The sequence below is a fragment of the Barbus barbus genome (assembly GCF_936440315.1).
Source record: "Barbus barbus genome assembly, chromosome: 40".
Lineage (NCBI taxonomy): Eukaryota > Metazoa > Chordata > Actinopteri > Cypriniformes > Cyprinidae > Barbus > Barbus barbus.
In genome coordinates, this window is record NC_136718.1 from 10961155 (window position 1) to 10984525 (window position 23371).

Here is a 23371-nt window from a genome sequence, read left to right on the forward strand (position 1 = left end):
TTCCTCCTGATTTCTCCTGTATAAGGAGCTGCTGATGCTGGCTCTGGTTTTGATATGTACCTAATACCAATGTGAAATGTCTCTTTCCTTCTCATTTTGGACTCAGTGGAAGTGTGATGTTTACATGTACAGATTTTTGAGATTCTCTTTCTTTTTTGTTGTTGTTTTTAATTCAAATGCTTTCCCTTCTTCTGTTCAGGCACTGCTTAATTTGATCTGATTCCTTTATAGTGTAGGGAAATGGGACTTGCAGCAATTTTCCATGCATTTACAGTAAGACAAGACAGTGTTTTTGTCTGGGAGACCCCCATCACTGACCCCAATCACTTTCTTTAACTGCTATCAACAGATACACAAAATGAAGAAGGCTGGTTGTAAATTAATCTTTTTCTCTGACCATTTGGGACAACATGGCCGTCTGTTCCTTAATGATTAAAAGCCATTATCACCTTCGTCGGGTGCAGACATCAAGTATTAGAGTACAAGAACAGCAGAGTGAAAACCTCAGGTAAATGATTGCTGTTTTATATTTAAAAAAGAAGTCCTATCGGCAACCCATTTCCCACTTTAATACCATAATATATACGAAATAAATCTTTTTTTTATATTTATTGTGTTATATATATATATAAAACAGTGAATACTTTTTCAGTACATGTGGCTAAATATTTTAATTCTTTAGAAAAGTGTTGATACATACATATGTGAAGAAACTGAAAGATTGAATGAAAATGAAAAAAAAAAAATTTTTTGTTGTTTAATGCAATCAGCATGGGCGGCTCCTAACATATCACTTTCATTAATGAAAACCAATGATTTGAGATGAAGCTTTCTCCAGTGGGATGTCACTGCTAAAATGTCACTGACATTACTTTTTTTTTTCTCCCAAGCTGTACGTCACAAAGCTAAATATACTAATAAAACAGTGTGCTATATATCAAACCCGGCAGCTGTATTTCTTTTCTTCTCACGAAGGAAAAAATATTTTGAATCAGCATTAATGTATTCGTCTGGGTTTGTGTGGGTCAGGTTTTGCTAACCAAGTAAAACCTGAAACTGCTTACATTGGTCCTCATGATGAAAATGTCTTCATAAAAGAACTTAATCAGTAGTTCTCAGTCTCGTTGATCCCCCATGGTCTATGGCAATATTCAAATACTAAGCCATTTCCTCTTGTGCATAGTTGTCAGTTTATTTAAGCATCTTGATTTTTATTATCATGGCCCGCTTGCAAGGCTTTCAGTGCTTGTGCGGTTCAGAAGTGCAGGGATAGGGTTAAGCACTGGCCTAGTTTGGAGGGGTTGAGTAAATTATATTGCATATTATAAAAGGTATTATTTACTATTACTGGCCTGATATGAGGGTTGAGTAATTTATATTGCATATTGTAAAAGATATTAGCCTATTTACTTCACAATGTAATATAGCCTATGTGATGTATATGACTTCAATCTTTGACATGGCCTTACTCAGTCAATATTAAAAAAGACATAAAGGTAAAATTTTCAAAGAATGTTCTTTACCTCATACATGATTTTATATAGAAAACAGTAAATCACACACAAAAAAATAATGACTTTAGCTGGGTTTTCACAGCCAGGATCACATAGCAGTTTTAAGCCAAAAACAATGCGAAACACACGGACACGTTGGATATTGGTTCCTGTGCATAAAGACAGTCTACCTTTTCAGAACATCTCTATTGTAGAATCTCCTTCCTTTCATTTAATGTGACACGAAAATATATCTAGTGAGTGATTTATTACTAATATACATTTCCAGTAGCCTAACCTCGTAAGCCTATACTTTTTAAATGACAGAAACCTAGAAGTCATTCAGCAAATATAGCTCAGGATGCCCAAAATAAACAGAAAATCATTAAAGAGCTAAACTGCCCAAAATAATATTAAAAAGAGTGTGACGTCACATCTCATGGGCGGTCCCCCAATATTTGCAGCGCACCACTGGTTTAGCAACTATAATTAACACAATTTGAAAACAATAAGGCTACATGTAAACCGGAAGTCCCCGTGGTGTATAATAATAAACGTGTGCATATGTGTGTGTGCGTGTGTTAAAAACTAAAAGGCCAGAATTTTTCAACTGCTTATTCACATATGCACGCAAATGAGCGTGCACAAATTTTAATAAACGCAAACATTTGCGGAGGTGTAAGCATTTTATGATCAGAGGCGAATTTAAAAATAAACAAATAATGGTTTCCAGCTCCAAGTGTGCGCTTGCCTAGTGAACAGATGATCGCACTACAGGAGCAAGGGCTCGCGCGCAGCCAAGTTCACACACTGCGAAGCGTTTTGCTCCGGAGCGGATAGAAAGGCACCACTGCACCGGTCATTATGAGAGAAGAGGGGCGTCATGGACGAGTAGAAGCTAGATTTAGATGAAAAGAGGATGTTCTGCAAGATACTTCAACCACAACATCCTCTCCTCGTCTTAATGTCTCGTTGAACTATCCAACATGTCTTTTCCGCATACCTATATGATCCATCCCGAAACAGAACCGGTTTCACCTGATCCTCCGCTATATGATCGCGGCCAGCGCGTTTGCTCAACAAAGGGGATCCCGGTATAGAATCGCTACGGAAGGTCGGTCACCATCGGTAAGGGACCCACACACCGCTTTTATTTTCAATTTCTTCTACCGTTTCGCCTGGTGGACAGCTGCCAAATATTCTGGCTACCCTGGAGTCCGTAGAAAGCGAGGGCTGGGATGGAGAAGTGTTGTCGCAGCTGTATGCCCTGTCTGAAGACGCTGTGGGACTGCATATGGCCCGAGTTGTACTATCCGAGCATGGCTCGATCGGCCGAGATCCGCACGATTTCGGGTGATATCCGGGTCCCGGCTCCGAAGAGGAAACAGGCGCAGCTGTACGCGGCGCTCTTCGACTTCGAAGCCCGCAGTGAGGAAGAGCTGACGGTGAAAGAAGGGGACAAACTGTCTGTCATAGAAAAGAGGGGAGATTATGTACTTGCCAAGAAGCTGACAGGGTCCCTGGAGTCCGGATTGGTCCCAGCTAATTATGTGGCCCTAGTACAGGATGAATTCGCTAACTACAGGTAAATCCTGACAGTCAATAGGTTTATTTACTTTCTAGTGACAGCCTATGTCTATTTTTAATTAGAATATTCATTATATGTGACCTTGGACCACAAACCCAGTCATAAAGGTAGATTTTTGGAAATTTAGATTTATACATAATCTGAAAACTGAATAAATAAGCTTTCCATTGAATAAATAAGCTTTCCATTGATGTGGTTTGTTAGGATCGGACAATATTTGGCTGAGATACAAATATTTGAAAATATAGAATCCGAGGGTGTAAAAAAAAATCTAAATATTGAGAAAATCGACTTTAAAGTTGTTCAAATTAAGTTCTTAGCAAAGCATATTACTAATCAAAAATTATGTTTTGATATATTTATTTATCTTCACGGAACATGGTCTTTACTTAATAATTTTTGGTATAAAAGAAAAATGGATAATTTTGACCCATACAATGTATTTTTGGCTGTTGCTACAAATATACCCCAGCGACTTAAGACTGCTTTTGTGGTCCAGGGTCACATATTTTATGGAAAATGATCACTCTTTTCTATGTAGTGCACACTATAAGAATGAAGAGCTTGACGTAGGGCTACATACTTGCACTTTTGTTTCTCTATAATAGTTCAACTTTCCAATGACATTTATTGTTTTCATACTGAACTAATATTTTCTACCGCTACACAAACATTTGATTTTGCTTGTTTATATAGGCAACCATAAAAATATTTCAGGTTTAAGATCCCCCCAATTATAGGGTGTAAATATGGTTGTTTTAGGGGAGTCAGAACCACCTATTTAACACTTGAACCTAATTAACTTTGAACAAAAGATTGTTGTCTTGTACAAATATAGCTACATATGTTTTGACAAAGGTTTCAATCTGCCACATCCATAAACTGTAGGTACTGTCATTATTATGACTTTTTTATATATTTATTTATCTTTAATGTATCTCCAAAACCTGTTTATTAAAGTCATTCGACTAGTGGCCCCAAAGGTTGCGCATGACAAACCCTGACAGCCTGTATTTTGAAAATTACCTTTAAATTTAGATTGAATGATGTTCCAGACATTAAAAATGGGTTAAACATTTTAAATAGATCCTGAAAACCACTGTATAATTCACACTGTAAAAATAAAGTCAATAGGTCAAAACCTGACCTTACTGTTTTGAAATCTCAGAAGCAGTGTGCCTAGTTTTGGTTGTACATGAGCTCAGCCAAGGAATGTTCAAATACCTGCACTGTCTCATTTAATTCACAACGGGGTTTATCATCGTCCATGTGAACAAAGGGCTGTGCGCTGTTTTCTTTTATTTGTGCTGTATCGTTTACTTCTGTTAACGGGGTCAGTCAATTGTCCTCTCCATAAAGACCTCCTAAATAGTGTTGACAGGTAACGGGTTGTTGTATCAGAGTAGTGTGTGTTCGGCCTCTGGTGCACCTGTCACCTGCCGGAGTTTCACTGAAACTGAAGCATCATGGGATTGTGCTAAACAAGCATGTGCACCTGCCGCACCCATATTTAACATGGCAACACTTTGCATGACGCCACAGTGTTTACTGTGAGAAGCTGAACGTGGTTAATGTGGGCAAAATATGAGCCGTTTTTTCTCTCACTGTAATAAATATCAGCAAATAAAGGAAATAAGAGTATTAATTCAAACACTGAAATTAGGTTAGTATATTACAAAAAACGGGTCTAATATTCTTGCCGTATGGCTAATTAGCACATATTGATTAACCATTTATAGAATGTATTTTTGGAGGTGTTTTTTTATACCATATTTCATGTGAAATATCTCTGTATATTTGCCATTATAAAATATTACTGGTAAAATGCGAAAAAAGATATAGATTTTCATACAGCAATTTCAAGCATTTTACACTATAGTACTCATATTACTCTCATTGTTAGCAACATAATAGCAGCAGGACTAACAATAATGTGTCGGCAAATAATTACAATGAAATACATGTTGTTCATTCCTCACTACTTAGTAATGCAATCCAATTACTCGAATGTGAAAAAAGACTAATTAAGGTACTAAACACGCATTATTAATGATTATATTATTAATATTTTAGCTGATAGTTCAAACTTTAGTTCAGAATTGTACGTGCAGTATATAGTAAATGTGCTGTGTTTGCTTTTATCTATCAACATGGAAATATTCATATTTCAGAATAATATCACAAAGATTCATTTTATGATATTATGCACATTTATGCTCATTATGATAAGCATTAATTAAAGGCAAAACACTGAATATAATGAATAAATATACTTTGATAATGACTATTTTACATATTACAGTCATGAAAAATGGAATTGTTACTTATGTATACAAGTAAATCGTTTTTTCTTTGGATTCTGCCGGTGAAATATGAGCTGGACATGGTCTTGACAGGTTATGAAGTATTCATTCATTCAGCTGTGTTATGTGCATCTGTTTTACAGATGGTACTATGGGAATATAAACAGACAAAAGGCTGAGAAGCTGCTTCTGAGTTCACAGAACAAAACCGGCTCCTTCCTGGTGAGGATCAGTGAGAGCCACAGTGATGAATATACTATCTCAGGTTTGTTCCCTTGTTTCTTCTCTCTCAGACACAGTCTCCCTCTCTCTCACACTCTCTTTCATTTGAATGCCTGGAGACCTCCAGTACTTCCCTCCCGTATTTCCCTTGGCTCTCTCTCATACATCATCTCCTTTTTCATCTTCTTTCTTTCTCATCTCCCGTTTTCTCTGTGATCTGCATGACAACGTAGCCTCCACTTCATCAATCTTATTATTTTCTGCCTAAGATATCCACTCTCGGCTTATCCTCCATCCTTTCAGGCCAGCATCTCTCTCTCCGTGTCTCTCCTCTCTCTCTCTGTCTCTCTCTCTTTCCACCCCACAGCTTGTAACACCATATTGGTCTTCCATGTGCAACTGACTAAGCGTTTCTCTGTCTCCACAGAAGAGTAGAGGGTATTTTTTAACCACATAATATTCTATTTAAGGGCTCAAAAGCCACAAAGCCATTCAATAATTTTCGCTGATCTTCTCAAAATTGATTATACACAACACTTTCCACATTCTTCAAAAATGTTTTACTTCTTGTATTTAAGGGTCTCAGATATAAAATGTTAATATATGTAATGATTTTTTTTTCATATTTGTGAGCCTGGACCACAAAACCAGTCATAAGTGTCAATTTTTCAAAATTGAGATCTATACATTATCTATACATCATCATCAAAGCTGAATAAATAAGCTTTCCATTGATGTATGGTTTGTTAGGATCGGACAATATTTGGCTGAGATACAACTATTTGAAAATCTGAGGGTGCAAAGAAATCTAAATATTGAGAAAATCGCCTTTAAAGTTGTCCAAATGAAGTTATTAGCAATGCACATTACTAAATAAAAATTAAGTTTTGATATATTTACGGTAGGAAATTCATTAAATATCTTCATGGAACATGATCTTTACTTAATATCCTAATGATTTTTGGCATAAAAGAAAAATCTATAATTTTGACCCATACAGTGTATTTTTGGCTATTGCTACAAATATACCCCAACGACTTAAGACTGGTTTTGTGGTCCAGGGTCATATTTCAGAAAAGTGCATATCTACTTTGTCATAAAACAGAGGGATTCAGATTCTGAATATCTGCCTATTCAGTTTGATTCAGTCTGAAAAACATTTAAAAATAATTTAAAGAGAAAATAAGAGATTTATTAATATTATATCACATTTATAAATTATTATCTTTATACAGTGGCATGCGAAAGTTTAAAAAATTTGAAGATCAAGGTAAATTGTACTTAATTTGTCTTCCGGGAAATATGCAAGTACCTTCTGTTGCTGCTGAAGGGCAGTACTAAATGGGGAAAAAATTATATTTCAACAAAATAAGACAAATTTGGACATCTTCATCCTGTTCAAAAGTTTTCACCCCCCTGCTCTTAATGCATATTGTTTCCTTCTGTTATCCCTGAAATTGTTTTAACCCAAATTAATTACGTACACTGAACATAAAAATGAATTTTTTTTATGTAGTACCGAATTTTTTGAGTTAGGTGTATTATATGAGTTTCCTCGCTCTATTGAATGTTTTATGTCGAATCAACTCAACTGAGCTTATTTGAGTCTGTTGCCAATGGCAACGAAATGAGGAACGCGACACAAAGAAGCTGATTGGTCAGAGCTGCTGTTTGAACTGACTCCTCGGGGGTGCGCATTTCTGTCAGTGTTTGCTGGTGAGTTGAAACTCTCTTTATTTACCTTTTGCTCTGAAACTATTATTAATGAAATGTATAACAGTTTATTCTATTATGCACTCTATTTGTTCACGTATTGCTTATACTTACACTTATTATTATTACCACTGGTCTAGGTATTTCATACATTGCATTTTGTTCTCTTAACAGCTAATTAAAAAAATATATAATTTAAGACTGCATGAATGTCGATTGCAAACCTTGCGCCACGGTCTTTTACAGATCGGCTTTTTTTTTCTTTTTTCTTTTTTTTACTTTACTTTTGCAAGTAATGTTTTACACAAACAAGCTTATATTGAAAAACTTTGTGCATGTGCCGGAAATTACCCCAAGAAATGTAATCTCTCGTCCACATAGTGTTAGTTAGTTAGTTAGTCAGCTACATTTCATTGAATACCAAGTCTTTTCTATTATGTAATGCCGGATAACTTTACTGCAATTTTTAGAAGCAGTTTATGGATAACTCAACCGGTCACATCTTAATAACATTTGCTTTATCAGCTTGTTAAAAACAAAGTCTAATGTGCATTTGTGTCACTCCACAGATTCCAAGAAGTACAGTGCTGAGCTAAAAAAGAAAAAAAAAGATGATGATCTGGAAATGTAAGTGCTCTGAGACCGCTGACCTCACTGATATGAAGTGTGGCAATAAGAGGGATTCCTGTAATACCTGATCACCCTTCTTTGAAGAACTTTGAAGTTTATTTTCTAAATGGATTTTGTAAAATGAATTCAAATAAACTGAATTCTAAAACAAAATGTTGTTTGTATTTTTGTCCTTGTTTATTGTGCAGCTGTAACTTAAAGAAGAATATATTGGCAGATAAATCAGTCATATTAAACCAGTTAAATAGTTATATTAAAAATGCAATTTGGTCTACTAAAAGTTAACTTTAGTGCAATTTAATGTTTTGAGTTACCTTAACTGGTAAATTTGAGTTATTGTAACATATAGTTAGTTCAATGAACTAACACTTTCCAATGTTATGAACTTGAAATGTCTTGTTTGTTCAACAAGACAAAATCAACTTTTTTAGGGCAACGAGTTTCAATCAATTTTTTAAGTTCAATCAACTTGTACGGGCTTACAGTGTGGAGCATCGGTGAATGTTTGAGTCTTTTTTAATAGTTGTGTTCGAGTCCCTCAATTGTCCTCAGTGTGAAAAGATGGATCTCAAAATCATACAGTCACTGCTGGAAAGGGTTCAAATATGCAAAAGATGCTGGGAAACTGAAGAATCTGCAGGACATGGAGGGTTTTTTTGAAGAACAGTGCTCAGTTGAGCTGTTCAGAACAAACAAGGGACTCATGAACAACCATCACAAAACAAAAAAACAGTCGTAGATCATCCAGGTAACTTTTGAAGGGGGTTATTTTAATAATTTCAGCTATTTTTTGGTCTTGTGGACTATATGTAAACATCGTTTATGTAAAATATCTTACTCAGGTCAGTACTAAATAATAAAATATCATGCATTTTGTATGATCTCTCTTATTTTGTTAAAATTATTCACATTTTCACAGATTCTGCAAGGGGTTCCCAAACTTTCGCATGCCACTGTATGTACATTCAATGGCGCTGGTGGACCAAATATGTCGATCTCAACAAAAAAAAATCAGAGTTAAAAAGACCTAAAAATAAATTTCCAAAAATATTAATGTTGGAAAATTTTATTCTCTCCTTCACAGCCAGAAGTGAAAATAGTGTCTTCCATTTCCGTATTCATCGCTCACCGATTGGTGCTTACTTTGTATCTGAGAAGATCTCTTTTGGCACTCTGGATGAGCTCATCAGATACTACCAGCAAAACTCCAGAAGTCTGGGATGCCCCTTAGACCAGCCATGTGAACAGCAAGTATGACACACTTAATATTTAATACACACCCAAGAGCAACATCTTAATTTTAGACATCACTTTTTGTCTTCATGAAACTAAGGCTCATAAATAGGCATCCTTTTTATGGGTATCAGTTCTGCATTAGAGACTCAATTAGCATTATAGAGAAGCGGTCTGTTTCTGGAGAAGTTGACCTGGGCAATGGCACCAGTCGGCCTGCAGTGGTTACTTTGGTTTTCTAATCTCCTTCATCTTAATCAGCAGCTCTGCACAGAAATGCTCTGTCTGGTTTGGCCTCTTGGTGACCGTCCGCTCTCCTCTCCTCCTTTTCAGGGAGGACACCGAGGCTGAATAACAGAGTGTGTGGCCAAACAGCTCCACTGAGAGACACTAACACAAGCCCATTCACTCACTTGCTTCCTAAAAGGATAGCACAGCAACCTTGTTGCACCTTTTACTTTATGCATTTTGTGTTTTCACTTGGGCAACTTTACCATCTTTCAGATTTTTATTTTTGATATGAACACTTAATTATGTTTTATTTTTTTATTTACTGTGAAAACCTGTTAAGGTCTTTGAATCATTCATGCTGAATTTACCGAAAAGGACATATTCTTGGATCAACATGCTTTATTGTTTTTGCTTTATTGTATTATGTTCTATACTTATATCAAATAACAGCAGGTAACTCCTAATTAAATCAAGAAAAAACAATAAAATAGTATAGGTAGTTTAAGATCTGCCTCCCCCTTACAACTGTGACAGAGAGCATCAGTGGTACATTGTTGCTGGTGGTTTTATGATTTAATTAGTTATCATAATGAATGAAGTTACTATTTAATAAATCCATGAATTGGAGGATGCACATTTCGATCAGCATCATTTTTCATCATAATCTAAATACCAATTAAATGGAATCATTTAATCTGAATTCCAAGTCTGTTTTTAAATCTCTCCTGCCTCATGTTTATGCTGTTAACAAAATATAACCACTCTCTAGCCTCTCTGGTTTTATGATCAATACTGCACACTGTGTTTAGAGCAACATGTCATATAGGGGGTAAATTCTTGGAAGAGCTCTTTTGTAACCTTTGTTGCATGTGTGTCCATGTGCAGAGGGAGCTGTTTGACATGGAGCCATGGGAGCGGCCGAGGGAGGAGTTTCAGCTACTCAAGAAGCTGGGGGAGGGCCATTTTGGGGAAGTCTGGGAAGCTGTCTGGATCACAAAGAAACAGAATGTGGCCATCAAGATGCTCAAACAAGGTGAGGCACCACACAAGATGGAATGTTTTGAAGTGAAACAACAACCCATCTAATAACAGAAAACATCAGCTAATTCATTCAATCAAGTCTCTAATAATGATGTTTGTGCTGTTGTATTTATCACCAAAAATTATGTCACTTCTTGGAGGTTATTACTGCTAAAAGGAACTGGCTTTTGGAATATTACAAAAGACTGAAAGTCTTAGAGGCTACTACAGAAGCATAAAAACAAAGCTTATTGGGAATATAGGTAACTTTTGAATTAAAAAATAAAAAAAATATATATGGTGAAACGTAAAAAGGCTTGATAATGGAAGTGTACCCTAAGGAAGGCTTGATTAGTTTTAATGACCTAAGCTCAATTTATTAAACAATTTTGGGATTTTCTTTTCTGTGTAAACACTAATAATCAATTGGAATATTTCTTAATAAATTGGCTGTAAGTTCATTAGAAATGAATGCATAGAACCTGCACAAAATTTCAACATCCACTCAAACTGAAGGACAGAACTGAATTCACATTCACTTATTTCTGATATTCTGATAAAGGAAAATGATTTCCATTTTGAAATGGATAAATATTTTAATATATTAAGAATATATAAGTAATATATATGAGGATGTGAAAATGTTTTGCCAAAACAGCAATAAGCCTAAATTGAAGTTTTCCATACAGTAACTGATTATGTAATGTAGCTGTGTCAGCATAGGTTTAATTTAGCACTGAAGAAACTAAACAGCACTCAAAATGACTTCTTTAATTCTCTTTGGAATTTAGAATTTTGCACTTGCCCACAAATAGTTTTCATTTCAATTTTTGGATTTTGTTTTAAATTCAGAACATTGTCCATCATCTGGATCTGCATCAAATGTTTTTTAATAAAAATATCAATGGATAAAGGTGATTCTTGATGTGTTTTTAACTTCAAACTGTTCTTCTCTTACTCTGCCCTGTAGAGGACACAAAATTGGATGAGTTTGTGAAGGAGGTCCATGCACTAAAAAACCTGCATCATCCTAAACTGATTGAGCTGCTGGCTCTCTGCACACGAGGAGAGCCGGTCTACATAGTCACTGAGCTCATGACTAAAGGAAGTCTCAAATCGTATCTTGCTTGTAAGCGTCACTGCACTCTATTTGTTCGCTTATTGCTTATACTTACACTTATTATTATTACCACTGGTCTAGGTATTTCATACATTGCATTTTGTTCTCTTATCAGACAATCACGTCCGCACTGACAAACATTTATGGCTTTATGTGACTCCAGTGTTTTATATAAAATAATTTCATAACATAAATAAATATGGCTTGTTGTTTCCCACTTAAACACATAAAAGTGTTTCATTTTCATATCAGTGAATTGATACGTCACTTCTTGAACTGAAATCATATTTTGAGTATAATGGTTTGACTGAAAAGTTGAATTGAAAATTGTTACCTTCCCTTTCTGCTTTGACGACCAAAGCTGTATGAAATTCACAGTCCATCATTGTGTTCTCCAGTATGATTTGAGATAATCCAAAGATTTTGAGCTTCGGTGGAAGAACATCTGACCATCTGTACGAAGAATTTCATTTATTAGTATTACTTATTTAGTTTACTGACCTAAAAAAATTATGCGGAATCTGAAATAATTTTAACTCACTTTTCTTATACTATAAATCACAAAACTTTTTTTTCCCAATTCTTTTACAGATTTAAATTCAGATTAGTTTATTTTCAGATTTAAATTCTGCTTTGAAGCCCACATTTTTAGTTTGATCTCAGACATTTGGACACTTTTGTTTCACTGATGTTCCCAATGAGCAACTATTTGCATCTCTTTTTTTCTCATCCCTTCCTGTAGCACCGGAGGGTCAGGTGTTGACCTCTGCTCACCTGATCCACATGGCTGGTCAGATAGCTGAAGGAATGGCGTATCTGGAAGATCGACACATTGTCCACAGAGACCTTGCAGCTCGAAACATCCTGGTTGGAGAAGACCTGGTGTGTAAAGTGGCTGATTTCGGTTTGGCTCGCATCATTAAGGTAATAAATGGCTGGATGTCAAAGATGTCCCTGGTAATCTGCAAATAAATTGAATCTTAGTGTATAATTTTGTGTGTGTGTGTGTGTGTGTAGGATAGTGTGTATACTGCTAGTAGAAACACCAAGATTCCTGTGCGGTGGACAGCTCCAGAAGCTGCTCTCTACCAGCGTTTCTCAGTCAAATCCGACGTCTGGTCCTTTGGAGTGCTGCTGTATGAGATGATGTCACGTGGAAAGATGCCATATGATGGTATGGGTCTCTTTCTCATATACATTACCATTTGGGGTTTGGAGTTGGTAATTATTATTATTTTTTTTTTAAAGAAGTCTGTTAAGGCTGCAGTTAATCAGAAATACAGTAAAAATAGTAATACTGTGAAATGCTATTGCAATTTAAAATAACCGTTTTCTATTTTAATGTATTTTAAAATGTAATTTAATCCTGTGATGCCAAAGCTGAATTTTCAGTATCATTACTCCAGTGCCACGTCCTTCAAAACTGATTTGCTGTGCAAGAAACATTTTTTTATTAATATGAGTGTTGAAAACAGTTGTGCTGCTTAAAAAAAAAAAAAAATTGTGGAAAGAACTGCATTTATTTGAAATAGAAATATTTGTAGTTTTAAAAATGTCTTTACTTTCACGTTTGATCAATTTAAAGGATCCTTGCTAAATAAAATCATCCATTTATTTAAAAAAAAGACCCCAAACCTTTGAGCAGTAGAGTATATATCTCATATACATGTACCACACTCTGTGTCCCACAGGGAAGAATAATAAGGAGGTGATGGAGATCCTGTCGTCGGGTTACAGGTTACCGTGTCCAAATCGCTGCCCCCCAAACATCTACCGCATCATGTTGGAATGCTGGCATGCGGAGGCTTCCGAACGGCCCTCATTTCATGCCCTTCACAGTCACCTGGAAAATATCTACTCCAGAATCTACTTCAAAACCATTGAGGTGTAGAAGAGGTGGACTGAAACAGAAGATTTTGTGGGACAGAAAGGAGAATGAAGAAAAGATTTGCATGGCCAAAAGTGCACATACGATAGACTCTCTTTTTGATTGCTTATATTAATGAAGTTATGTGCAATAATAAATGCTTGTTTAAGGATTTTAAAGAGGATAAAAGATTAATTGAGAGTGGAGGAGAGAAACATGCATCTCCTTAATCTGACAGATTATCTGTAGCTCGTCGTAGCGAATCAAGATGCCAAGCACTGTTATTTACTGTCATAATATCCGTCTTTAGACTGCACTTAGTGTATTTTGCGCTAGAGCTGATCTGGCCCATTCCGTTTCTAGGAACAGGAGATTATTTGGGCTGATGTTTTCAGGTCAGAGTTTATGTTTACAAAAGATTCACCTGCCAGTATGGACAGGTGTCGAGACGGTGAAGACTAAGGACATTTTAAGTGCGAACTGTTGGGTGTCTTTAGCCTATGTGAAGGCAGGCTGCACAAATAACTGTACCAGGTACACAATCTTGAAATGAACACTGTGGGTAACACAGGAGCCATATGACAAAACTACCTGGGTAGGTGTCCTCATGATCGGTTTCGTAGAAATCACATCCATGTCAGAAGTCAATTGTCTTCCAATGAATTATACAAGATGAATTCTTAAGATAACTCTTGTAAATAAAATATTTTTTTCAGTATATGTGTTTCTGCAGTTTCTTTATCATTTTTTTGCCGATTTATCATAATGTAACCTGACTTTAAGTTTGACCGGAAGCATGCTGCTAGCCTGTAAAGCAATTACCCTCAAATAATAAAGTATGCCTGTTTAGCCTACTGAACTTGTGTCATATTGTCGTCCACAGGCGTGGTTCAAATGCGGAAGGTTTCACTCTATAATGTCAGTTCCCTAAAACAATAGCCTCAAATGGGAATCCGCTAGCAGGTGTCTCTCAGGGACAGTTTTATCTCATGGGGGAATGTCTGAGGAAAACTTGCCCATGTCTTAAGACATTATGGGACAGAATATACGGACCCTCACCGACCGACGGAGAAAACAGCGTGAAAGCCGACAGTAACTGTACCGGCGATGGGCTCGGTCAAGCGGAGTCTGACCGCTACGGACAACCGGCGAGCGCGCCGCTGCCACCTTTATCATCACAGAAGACAGCCGCTGCTCTTTACACGGCTCTGTGGGACTTTGAGGCTCGCGACGGTCAGGAGTTGTCGTTCAAAGCTGGTGATAGTTTAGAGATTGTCAGCAGTTCCGGTGACTGGTGGAGTGCGAAGAAAATCGACTCACACGGGCACGTGGCCACCGGTTTTGTCCCGTTCAATTATCTGGCGCGTGCGGAGTCCGTCGAGTCTCAACCGTGAGTGTACAAGCTATTTCTGAAAGCAGTCTGCTAGTTTGCTAAACCCTTTAATAGGGCTATTCCAAAAAATCTGCAAAGGTTCAGTCTTTAAAGCTTCTCCGCAGTAATCTGAACAATCGTAATTTTACTTAACATTTCAGAGTTCATTTAGGTTACTATGTTGTAGGCTATATTAAGTTATAATTTCTAAAATGTATTTATAATAAAAATTGTATTTATCCAAGACTGTCATTTGAATCCTGCTGATATATCCATCATCATATAATCAGGGAAGCATATGTGTGCTCCTTGACTTCTGTACCGGCCGGGTGTCATGTGGCTACAAACGATTTAAAGGGATAGTTCATCCAAAAATGGAAATTATATCATTAATTACTCACCCTCATGTGTTCCAAACCCGTTAGACCTTCGTTCATCTTCGGCACGCAAATTAAGATATTTTTGATGAAATCCGAGAGCTGACCCTGCATAGACAGAAACACTACCACATTCAAGACCCAGAAAGGTAGTAAGAACATCATTACATTGGGGCAGTTGTGGCCTAATGGTCAGAGAGTCAGACTTTTAACCTGAAGATTGCGGGTTCGAGTCTCAGGTCCGGCAGGAGTTGTTGTTGGGGGGAGTGTATAACCAGTGCTCTCATCCACCTTCAATACCACGACTGAGGTGAGACTCTTGAGCAAGGCACTGAACCCCCAACTGCTCACTTTTCTCTCTCTCTCCGTGGAACACAAATAGAAAAATGTTTTAAGGCCGTACCAATCCTAAATGCAGTCCAAAGATTTCAAGGTTCAAAAAGTATGTAGGCCCTGTAAAAACCATAATGCTATATCAAGTCTTCTGTAGCTCTGGATAAAGAAAAGACCAATATTTTTGTCTTATAATCTTATAATGTCCCCCTCCATTGAGCTGATAAAAAAGCAATGTACCTATTAAAGCCAGTTCACACACCCAAGTGACTAAAGGCAGTGTGATATGAGAGACATTAAAAATATAGTGTGCCCATATTTTGATACTCTTTTTAATGCAGTTTTGGATATAAATCATCTAAACCAGACATTTAAGAGCTGCTACGATAGAAGACATTTGCAAGTTTTGTTCCTATAAATTCCTATAATGGATGGTAGCTAAATATCCACCTCATCCAGCACTTATTTTGTTTAGCAATTTTCAAACGTTTTGCCTGTTTAAACGATTAGATCAAAAGAGTGATTCATTCACGTTTCTGGCATTGCTAGTTCTGATTTTAAACTGCTGACAGAAATGCTGCAATATTATCAGAGAAAATTATTTTCAGTCAATTCCCATCAATCCCATTGACACATAAGGATTTATCAGTAATATTTTACTGGAGCCCTAGTAAAGTTCTAGCGACACCCTTAAATCATTCTGTTATCATTATAACTGTGGTGTGGACTTCCCTATTCGCACAGATTTAGAATGATTTATAGTTATCATTGTAGTTATAATTTTACTTAGCCTTGCAAGAACAGCTGTTTAAGTGAACTGAAACTGAGTTGAGTGGAATAGACAGATTGATCTGATTCAACAACAAATCACTTTGTGAATCAATTTGGTCAGTGATTTTATTTTTAAAGAAATCTGATTCAAAGGAATGATCCATTCACAAATCAAACAATACTACTAATACTACTAAAGCTTAAAAAGTGGTACCTTTTATTATACTTTTATAGTGTTTTCGCAGTATTTTTGAAGCTTGATTTATTTTCTAATCTTTCAATACAATGAATAAATGTGAATTAAATAGTGGAGGATCACCAATTAATGAATAATTATTAAATTCCTGTGCTCTTACCACCAAATTATACAACCCAGGTGTTTTTTCTGTTCCTCTAGGTGGTTTTTTGGAAAGATGAGCCGCATTGAGGCATTGAATCACCTCATGTCAGCAGAAAATGATAATGGATCCTTTCTTGTGCGAATCAGTGAGACTGACAGCATGGGCTTCGTACTCTCAGGTGTGTGTGTGTGTGTGTGTGTGTGTCTGTGTTGTTTTCTGACAGCCATTAGAGAGTTTGTTACAGCACACACTGAAATCCCTAAAAGGTACAATTTCAGACTGAAATTCTGAATCTTGTCTCTTAGTGAAATCACAGGCCAAAGCAAAGCACTTCAAGATCTTCAACACTAGTGGTCAGTTCTATGTGGATCCATCTCCTCAATTTGCCAGTGTATTAGAGGTGGTTGAATATTATCAAACTCACCCACTCTCCACTTCGGATTTACTTAGAAAACCCTGCATTCGGGTAAGACTCTCTTTCACTTTCCATTGTGGCTTCTTTCTCCTCTCCTCTGCTTGTTTTTACAGTGTATCTCCCTTATACTCCTGTTCTCTTTCAGTTTTGTCAAATGAGGAAATGCTTGAAAGAGTTTTGTCATTGTTATGAGAATGTCAACTTAATTTAGTCAAATTAATCAACATCAAGAAACAAATTTTTCACTATACTTCAGCAGACATATGTTGATATCTGTTTGAAAAGCATCTAACTCAGTGAATATGTGAGGATAAGTTTGTAAAAGTTTGTGGTTCGATTGACTCATGTTTCTGTAGAAAAGGCCTCAGCTGAAGGTTCTGTCACCCTCTACAGTCGATGAATGGGAGTTGCCTAAAGAACAATTTACTCTTGAGAAGATGCTCGGCGGTGGCCACTTTGCTGATGTTTACAGCGGCAGGTGGAAAAATCTCACTAAAGTGGCCATCAAAATCCTCAAGAACAATGGTGAGCTCACAGCTAGAGTCGCCACAGAGCAGAGCTGGAAATTAGAATGCAAAATCATACAGGATCTAGCAGTATAAATGTAATGCTGGGAACACACTGCATGATTCTCAAAGTTGTTGGATCGCTGTACTTCTCACACTACAAGGCTGTCTGGAGTACAATTTAGTTGCTGTTGTGTGCACACTTGCACGCATGACAGATTGGCGACAGTAGGTCACACATTATGTAACTTTTTAAAGTATTTTTTTTTTTTTTTTTTTTTTTTAAAGGAAGAATCGCAAATAACACTGTCTGGGCTACAAACTATGTTTTTTATGGCATTTTTTGAGTATGATAATAGGACAGTTTAGAGTTGACAGGCAGCAAAGTAAGAGGGGGGGCCGGATCAGTAAAAGTCCTCGAACCGGAATTCAAACTCGGGACGCCCGTAGCACAACAGAGCTATATGTAGGCATGCTGCCCACGAGGCTATTGATGTCAACTACATGTTTTACAACCAAACACACACAAATGTAAAACAACACATGAAACAGGATTTCTTCCTCTTAAAATTTGTAGCCTGCAAGAAGCATGAGATACAAGTACATACAAGAATATCAAGAAGAAAATGGTTGCTTGCAAAAGCCATCTTAGCATTCCCAACATTCCCTTGCCCTGTATCGTGCTTTCTCATTGCTGTAGGTTATCGCCAATGTAATTTCCGTTTACAACTCTTGAGTCACAGACACATCCAGAATTGCTTTTTCTTTATTCGGTCAGGACAGTATAGAGCAGACAGGAAAGCATCAGGTGGAGAAAGAGGGGAGTGGGATCAGCAAAGGACCATGAGACGGGATTCGAACTCGGGTTGCCGCAAGCACAGTTGTGCTGTATGTCAGTGCACTAACCACAAGGAAATTGGTGCCAACAAGGGCCAGATATTTTGCATGCTAAATATCTCATGAGCATCGGCGACAAATCTGAGCTTCTTTCAGATCGAGTCTTTGATAATCTACACTGTGCAATAGTCACTTCTGTGAACAAGCACCCTGTGCCTTTGTCAGCAAAGTGAAAACTAGTTTCAGCTTTGCAGTTAACCCTTTTTTTTTATCTGAAAGACATACTGGCTGTTTTTGAAAGTGAAAAGAATTCAATTGTTTGTGACCTGACCCTGCAGTGTCAAGAAAGCCTGAAGTCTTAAATGAAGAAATTCTTCAGCTTCTGCACTTAATTTATTTTAAAATATGAGAAGACCTTCATCTAAATGACATTAATAGTTAAGAGATTTTTTTAAAGAAATTTTGAAACAGCATTGACAGTGTTTGCTGGAAAAATGTTGGATATAACGTTCTGATTTAGCACAAGACTAAAGATTGCCAACACTGGTAAATGCAGTGGATCTAAACAGCTTTCTGTGAAATATACATGGCTGGAAAGAGTTAATAAACATTACTAAATACTCTGACTTTCATAAATGTATGTCAGGATTAGAATAGACACAAAATAAATTTAACACCAGTTTTTAAACCACCTTTTCTTAAGACTGGTTATCTAAGTAAAACCACTTCAAAAGCAAGATACACAACACTCCAGACAGAACCTCAGGATCTGCTGGGGGTCTTACTTTTGCCGCTTACAGTGTTCGGGAATTTCCTTTAGGGAAGGAACTGGACAAGCATGACATGAATAGGCTATTTTTGGATGTCAATGAGTAATGTGACAAAAATCATTTGCATAATTCAAGCAAAATAACTGTATCCTTATGAAGGCAACCACCTGCCTCAGGACATGAATACCGTACCATTTTTCAACCAGCAATTTTGGATTGTACATTGCACACATTACACAGTATTTGTGTGCTGAGGCTGAACACAATGTAGGTAATGCAGAATGGCAGTGATCCTAAACATTACACTGGTAAATCTACAACCAAATACCTCAAGCATACCTCAAATTGGCAATTCAAAGCCTGACTGGAATATTGTGGTTCGATTCACCCAAGTGGAATAAATGCAGTACTACAGATACACTGCAAAACAACTCTGTCTTTTTTGTCAATAAAAATCAAAAATTTAAATAACATGAATTTACTTGAAAAATTGTGTATTACGTAATGACTTCATTCTTAGTAACTCCATTTGTAGATTGCTTTTTCTTGTTTTGATCATACATCTAACAAAATTGAATGAGGTTTATATTTAAGACCAGAAATTTGATTTTGGTGTGTAACTGTAGGTGCTTTCACTAATAAATACTAAATATATATTTTTAGAAATAATAAATTAACAATACAATAACAATATTTTTTATAAAAACCATATAATATTTTTGTCTATTTATTTTTATAACACAGATGCTCTTGTGCAGAAGGACTTTCAGTTGGAGGTGCAGATCATGAAGCGTTTCCGTCACAGGCACCTGATATCTCTCTTTGCCGTCTGCACTTCCTCCACTCCCTTTTACATCATCACTGAACTAATCGAGAAGGGAGACCTGCTTAATTTCCTAAAAAGTCAGTCATTGTCTACTAGATATGTATGATTGAAGTCTTAGATTTTAGGAAATGTGTCACTCTAAAATGAATATATTTTTCTCGTTTTCTCTCTCACTTCTTAATTTGATCTGCCTATATATATTACCTATTATATATCATCCATCCCTCAGGTCCAGAGGGTAGGGCACTGAACATGGAGTCTCTGATCGACATGGCAGCTCAAGTGGCAGATGGAATGGCATATTTAGAGGCACATAACAGTATTCATAGAGACCTTGCAGCAAGAAATGTTCTAGTCGGAGAGGGATATGTCTGCAAAATTGCTGATTTTGGCCTAGCTCGAGTCATTAAGGTGAGTTACAATGATATGCTGTTTATTTTTTTTGTGCTACACGTGCACACAAAAATACATGTCAATTCTAAATTTAAATTAAATTTATTTGCTGATGCTGGCGTCTATGCCAGTATGCAAATAAAGTACAGTAGTACCGTTATTTTAGTAATTTTCATCCTGATTTATGACAAAATCTGTAGGTAACAGCGTTTGCACCATTGGATTCACCTGATCCTGTGATATGAATTCATATTTTTGCTGTATATTATGAGACAGAACAATCATCAAATCTAGCCAATCCCATGAGTGATTTTACATCATTTAAAGGAGCTCTTCATAACTGGAGAAGAAGGTGTCTTTAAACTTCTAGCTCTTTTGATGCTCTGTCAGTTTTGTAGCCTTAAGTAGTGCAGCGTCCAGTAATGAGATAAAATAGTGTTCGTTCCTGTCTAGGAACCTGTTTATATATCTGATGACAAGAAAATCCCATATAAATGGACCGCACCTGAGGCTATCGGTCAGGGTCGTTACTCAGGCAAATCTGATGTCTGGTCATTTGGGATCCTCCTTTATGAGATTGTCACATATGGGGCGATGCCTTATCCAGGTCAGTTTCAAGATGCTGATTGTTGTATCGTTTTTAATTTTGAGAACAAATTTTTATCATTTATACTATTATACTAAAATATTTTATACTGTGTAAATTATACAAAAAATATTTATAGTTCACAAATTTATCTTAGTCATTATAATTTGATTCTGTCTATTTAAGCCTTGTGCCTTCTTTTATAGGTGTCCGTAATTGTGATGTGTATCATCTCGTCACACGAGACAACTTTAGAATGCCTTCACCACCTCACTGTCCACAGGTAATTTATAACATCATGCGATCTTGCTGGAGAGCGGAGCCAGAGGACCGCCCAACTTTTAAGATTCTGACGGTTGAACTTGAAAACTATCAAGACGACTGAGGGGACTTGGGCAAATTGGACCGTTAAATTCCATCCCTTGCAAACATCCTGTGGTCTTCAACTCTTATATAGCAAAAGAAGACTGACCTTGAACAACTGAACAAAGGCAGATGCTTCATACAACCATCTTAGATGATTTCAGATAAAGAGGAAGATGCACATATAAAGCACTTTTTACAATTTATTTATGTTCAGAGCAATTATTGCCTGAATTTAATGAGACTGTACATGCTGTTCATTTTTTGTAATAAACATGGTTGTTCTCAGGTAGATTGTACTTAATAAAAGACTGAAAAAATATTTCTAAATCTGTAATTGACAATCAGTTCAGTGCAGGGGCATTAAAATATAAGTTAAAATGTCTGTTTTATTATTAATATGATTTTGAAAAAATGTATTGGATGTATGGTACTTTTTAAATGTTTTCTCTTCTTAAACCTTTTATGCAAATGTGAAAGCAATATAGTGGAATATTGCATCATACAAGTGGAATTATAATTTTCAGTATGAAGCTAGATGAATGTCAAAAGACGTGTAAAATGCTATGAATCAACATAAAAGATTTGTATACTTTAAATATTGTGCGATAATGACTGAAGTGTATATTGTAATGTATTGTTAATGTTTGTTTTCCTCATGACAATCTTATATTGCCAAAAAAAAAAAAAAAAAATCCAAGAAGAATTCATTATTTTTTATGTAATATTTTATCCAGGGTGCTTTATCCAGCAACGGCTTTATGAAAGAAAATAGTAATGAGGGCAGCATTTCAGTCATATCATAGGAACTTTTAATGCCATATGTGCAAATTATGCGAAGGACTTGGGACTTATTTAGATAACAGTCTTTATTTGTTTTGGCAAATGTAATCTAAATTGATACAGCTGGTAATGAGCTGATTTATAGGGTCATTGTAGAAACCAATGCAGACTCTTGTCCGGGACAAACTGAATGTTTTGGTCGGGCAAGTGAAAGAGAAATTTACTTTAAAAAGTAACTTGAAAAAGTCAATACCAAAAACAATAATAACTGCCTTTATTTATGATATAGCCTTTGTTATAGGGGTGTTATTATATATACCGTTTGCGATAATTTCGTTGTTTTATTGAGTGTACTGCAAGAATCAAAACACCCAGAGTGCACGCATACAATATGTAAAGTCGTCTAGGTTAGACTAGCGCACGTGCGAGTGCGTTCTTTCACTGCATGATTCAGTATTACCATGCATGAAGAATGATCACAAAATTCAAGATATGGGAGAAGAAAATGTATATATTTATATAATTTCATATAGTTTCACACTTAGATCGAGCGCCGTTTTTTGTTTTGTTTTTTGCTCCAAAAACCATCATGATTACGAATGTGATTTTATAACAGTTCAATAAACAAGAAGTTAACATTAAGAGACTTACGTTTTAGACACCATATTTCCTGTTTTTGCTCTGTTTCACCAACAAAAATAATTCCAAACACAGCCACAGCCACTGTTCTGCATCTCTGAGCAACATGACGGTGATTCGTTCCTGAATTAATCAATCATTTAAATGATTCGGTTCAGTCGCAATGAATCACTTATTACCAGTGACTTAATGCCACCTACTGGTGGTTTTAATTTCACATTTACAGTATTTTTTTTTTTTTTTTTTTATAATTTCAAATATCAGTATTCAACGTTTTATGAATCAAAGCTTTATTTATTAATTTGTAACTGCAGATTAAATTATTCCATGTCCCTCAGAGCTGCATTAACAGTGGGTAAATATATCTATTCCACTTCAGATGCAGTTTCTGTGTTTCCTCTGCATTGCAAAGATTAATTTTGTTGATACTGATTTCATTTGTTAGGTAACAGCCCAAAGGTCTTATTATACTAATTGTCTGATTAAACTGAACTCTAATTAAAACATTTAAAATTTAAGTTTGAAATATTAGCATTTTATTTTTAAATAAAAAATAATTGTATTTGTAATTAATACTCCCTTTTTATTTTAAAATACAACATTATTATCACACTTTATTATTTTTTTCATTATTTAAAA

The 23371-nt window shown here is 36.1% G+C and overlaps 2 protein-coding genes across 3 annotated transcripts; both read left to right on the forward strand.

Annotated features, from left to right (window-relative positions):
- The first annotated feature begins 625 nt into the window (after positions 1-625).
- Positions 626-14137, forward strand: LOC306859578 (tyrosine-protein kinase Srms-like). Its single transcript, XM_079400677.1, has 8 exons — positions 626-3078; positions 5528-5649; positions 9034-9200; positions 10299-10446; positions 11404-11562; positions 12296-12477; positions 12571-12727; positions 13245-14137. The coding sequence occupies exons 1-8, from the start codon at positions 2732-2734 to the stop codon at positions 13442-13444; spliced, it is 1482 nt and encodes a 493-aa protein (XP_079256803.1). The 5' UTR covers positions 626-2731; the 3' UTR covers positions 13445-14137.
- A 121-nt stretch (positions 14138-14258) lies between these two features.
- Positions 14259-21987, forward strand: LOC306859577 (protein-tyrosine kinase 6-like). Of its 2 annotated transcripts, XR_013783311.1 has the most exons (9): positions 14342-14810; positions 16671-16792; positions 16920-17080; positions 17386-17554; positions 19887-20045; positions 20198-20379; positions 20562-20713; positions 20815-20968; positions 21154-21905. XR_013783311.1 is itself a non-coding variant. In XM_079400676.1 (8 exons), exons 1-8 carry the CDS (start codon positions 14410-14412, stop codon positions 21330-21332), a joined length of 1527 nt encoding a protein of 508 aa, XP_079256802.1. In that variant the 5' UTR covers positions 14259-14409; the 3' UTR covers positions 21333-21987. The 2 variants fall into 2 exon arrangements, 1 of the variants encoding a protein (XP_079256802.1); XM_079400676.1 differs by lacking the exon at positions 20562-20713 and having other exon boundaries at positions 14259-14810; positions 21154-21987.
- Positions 21988-23371: the final 1384 nt, after the last annotated feature.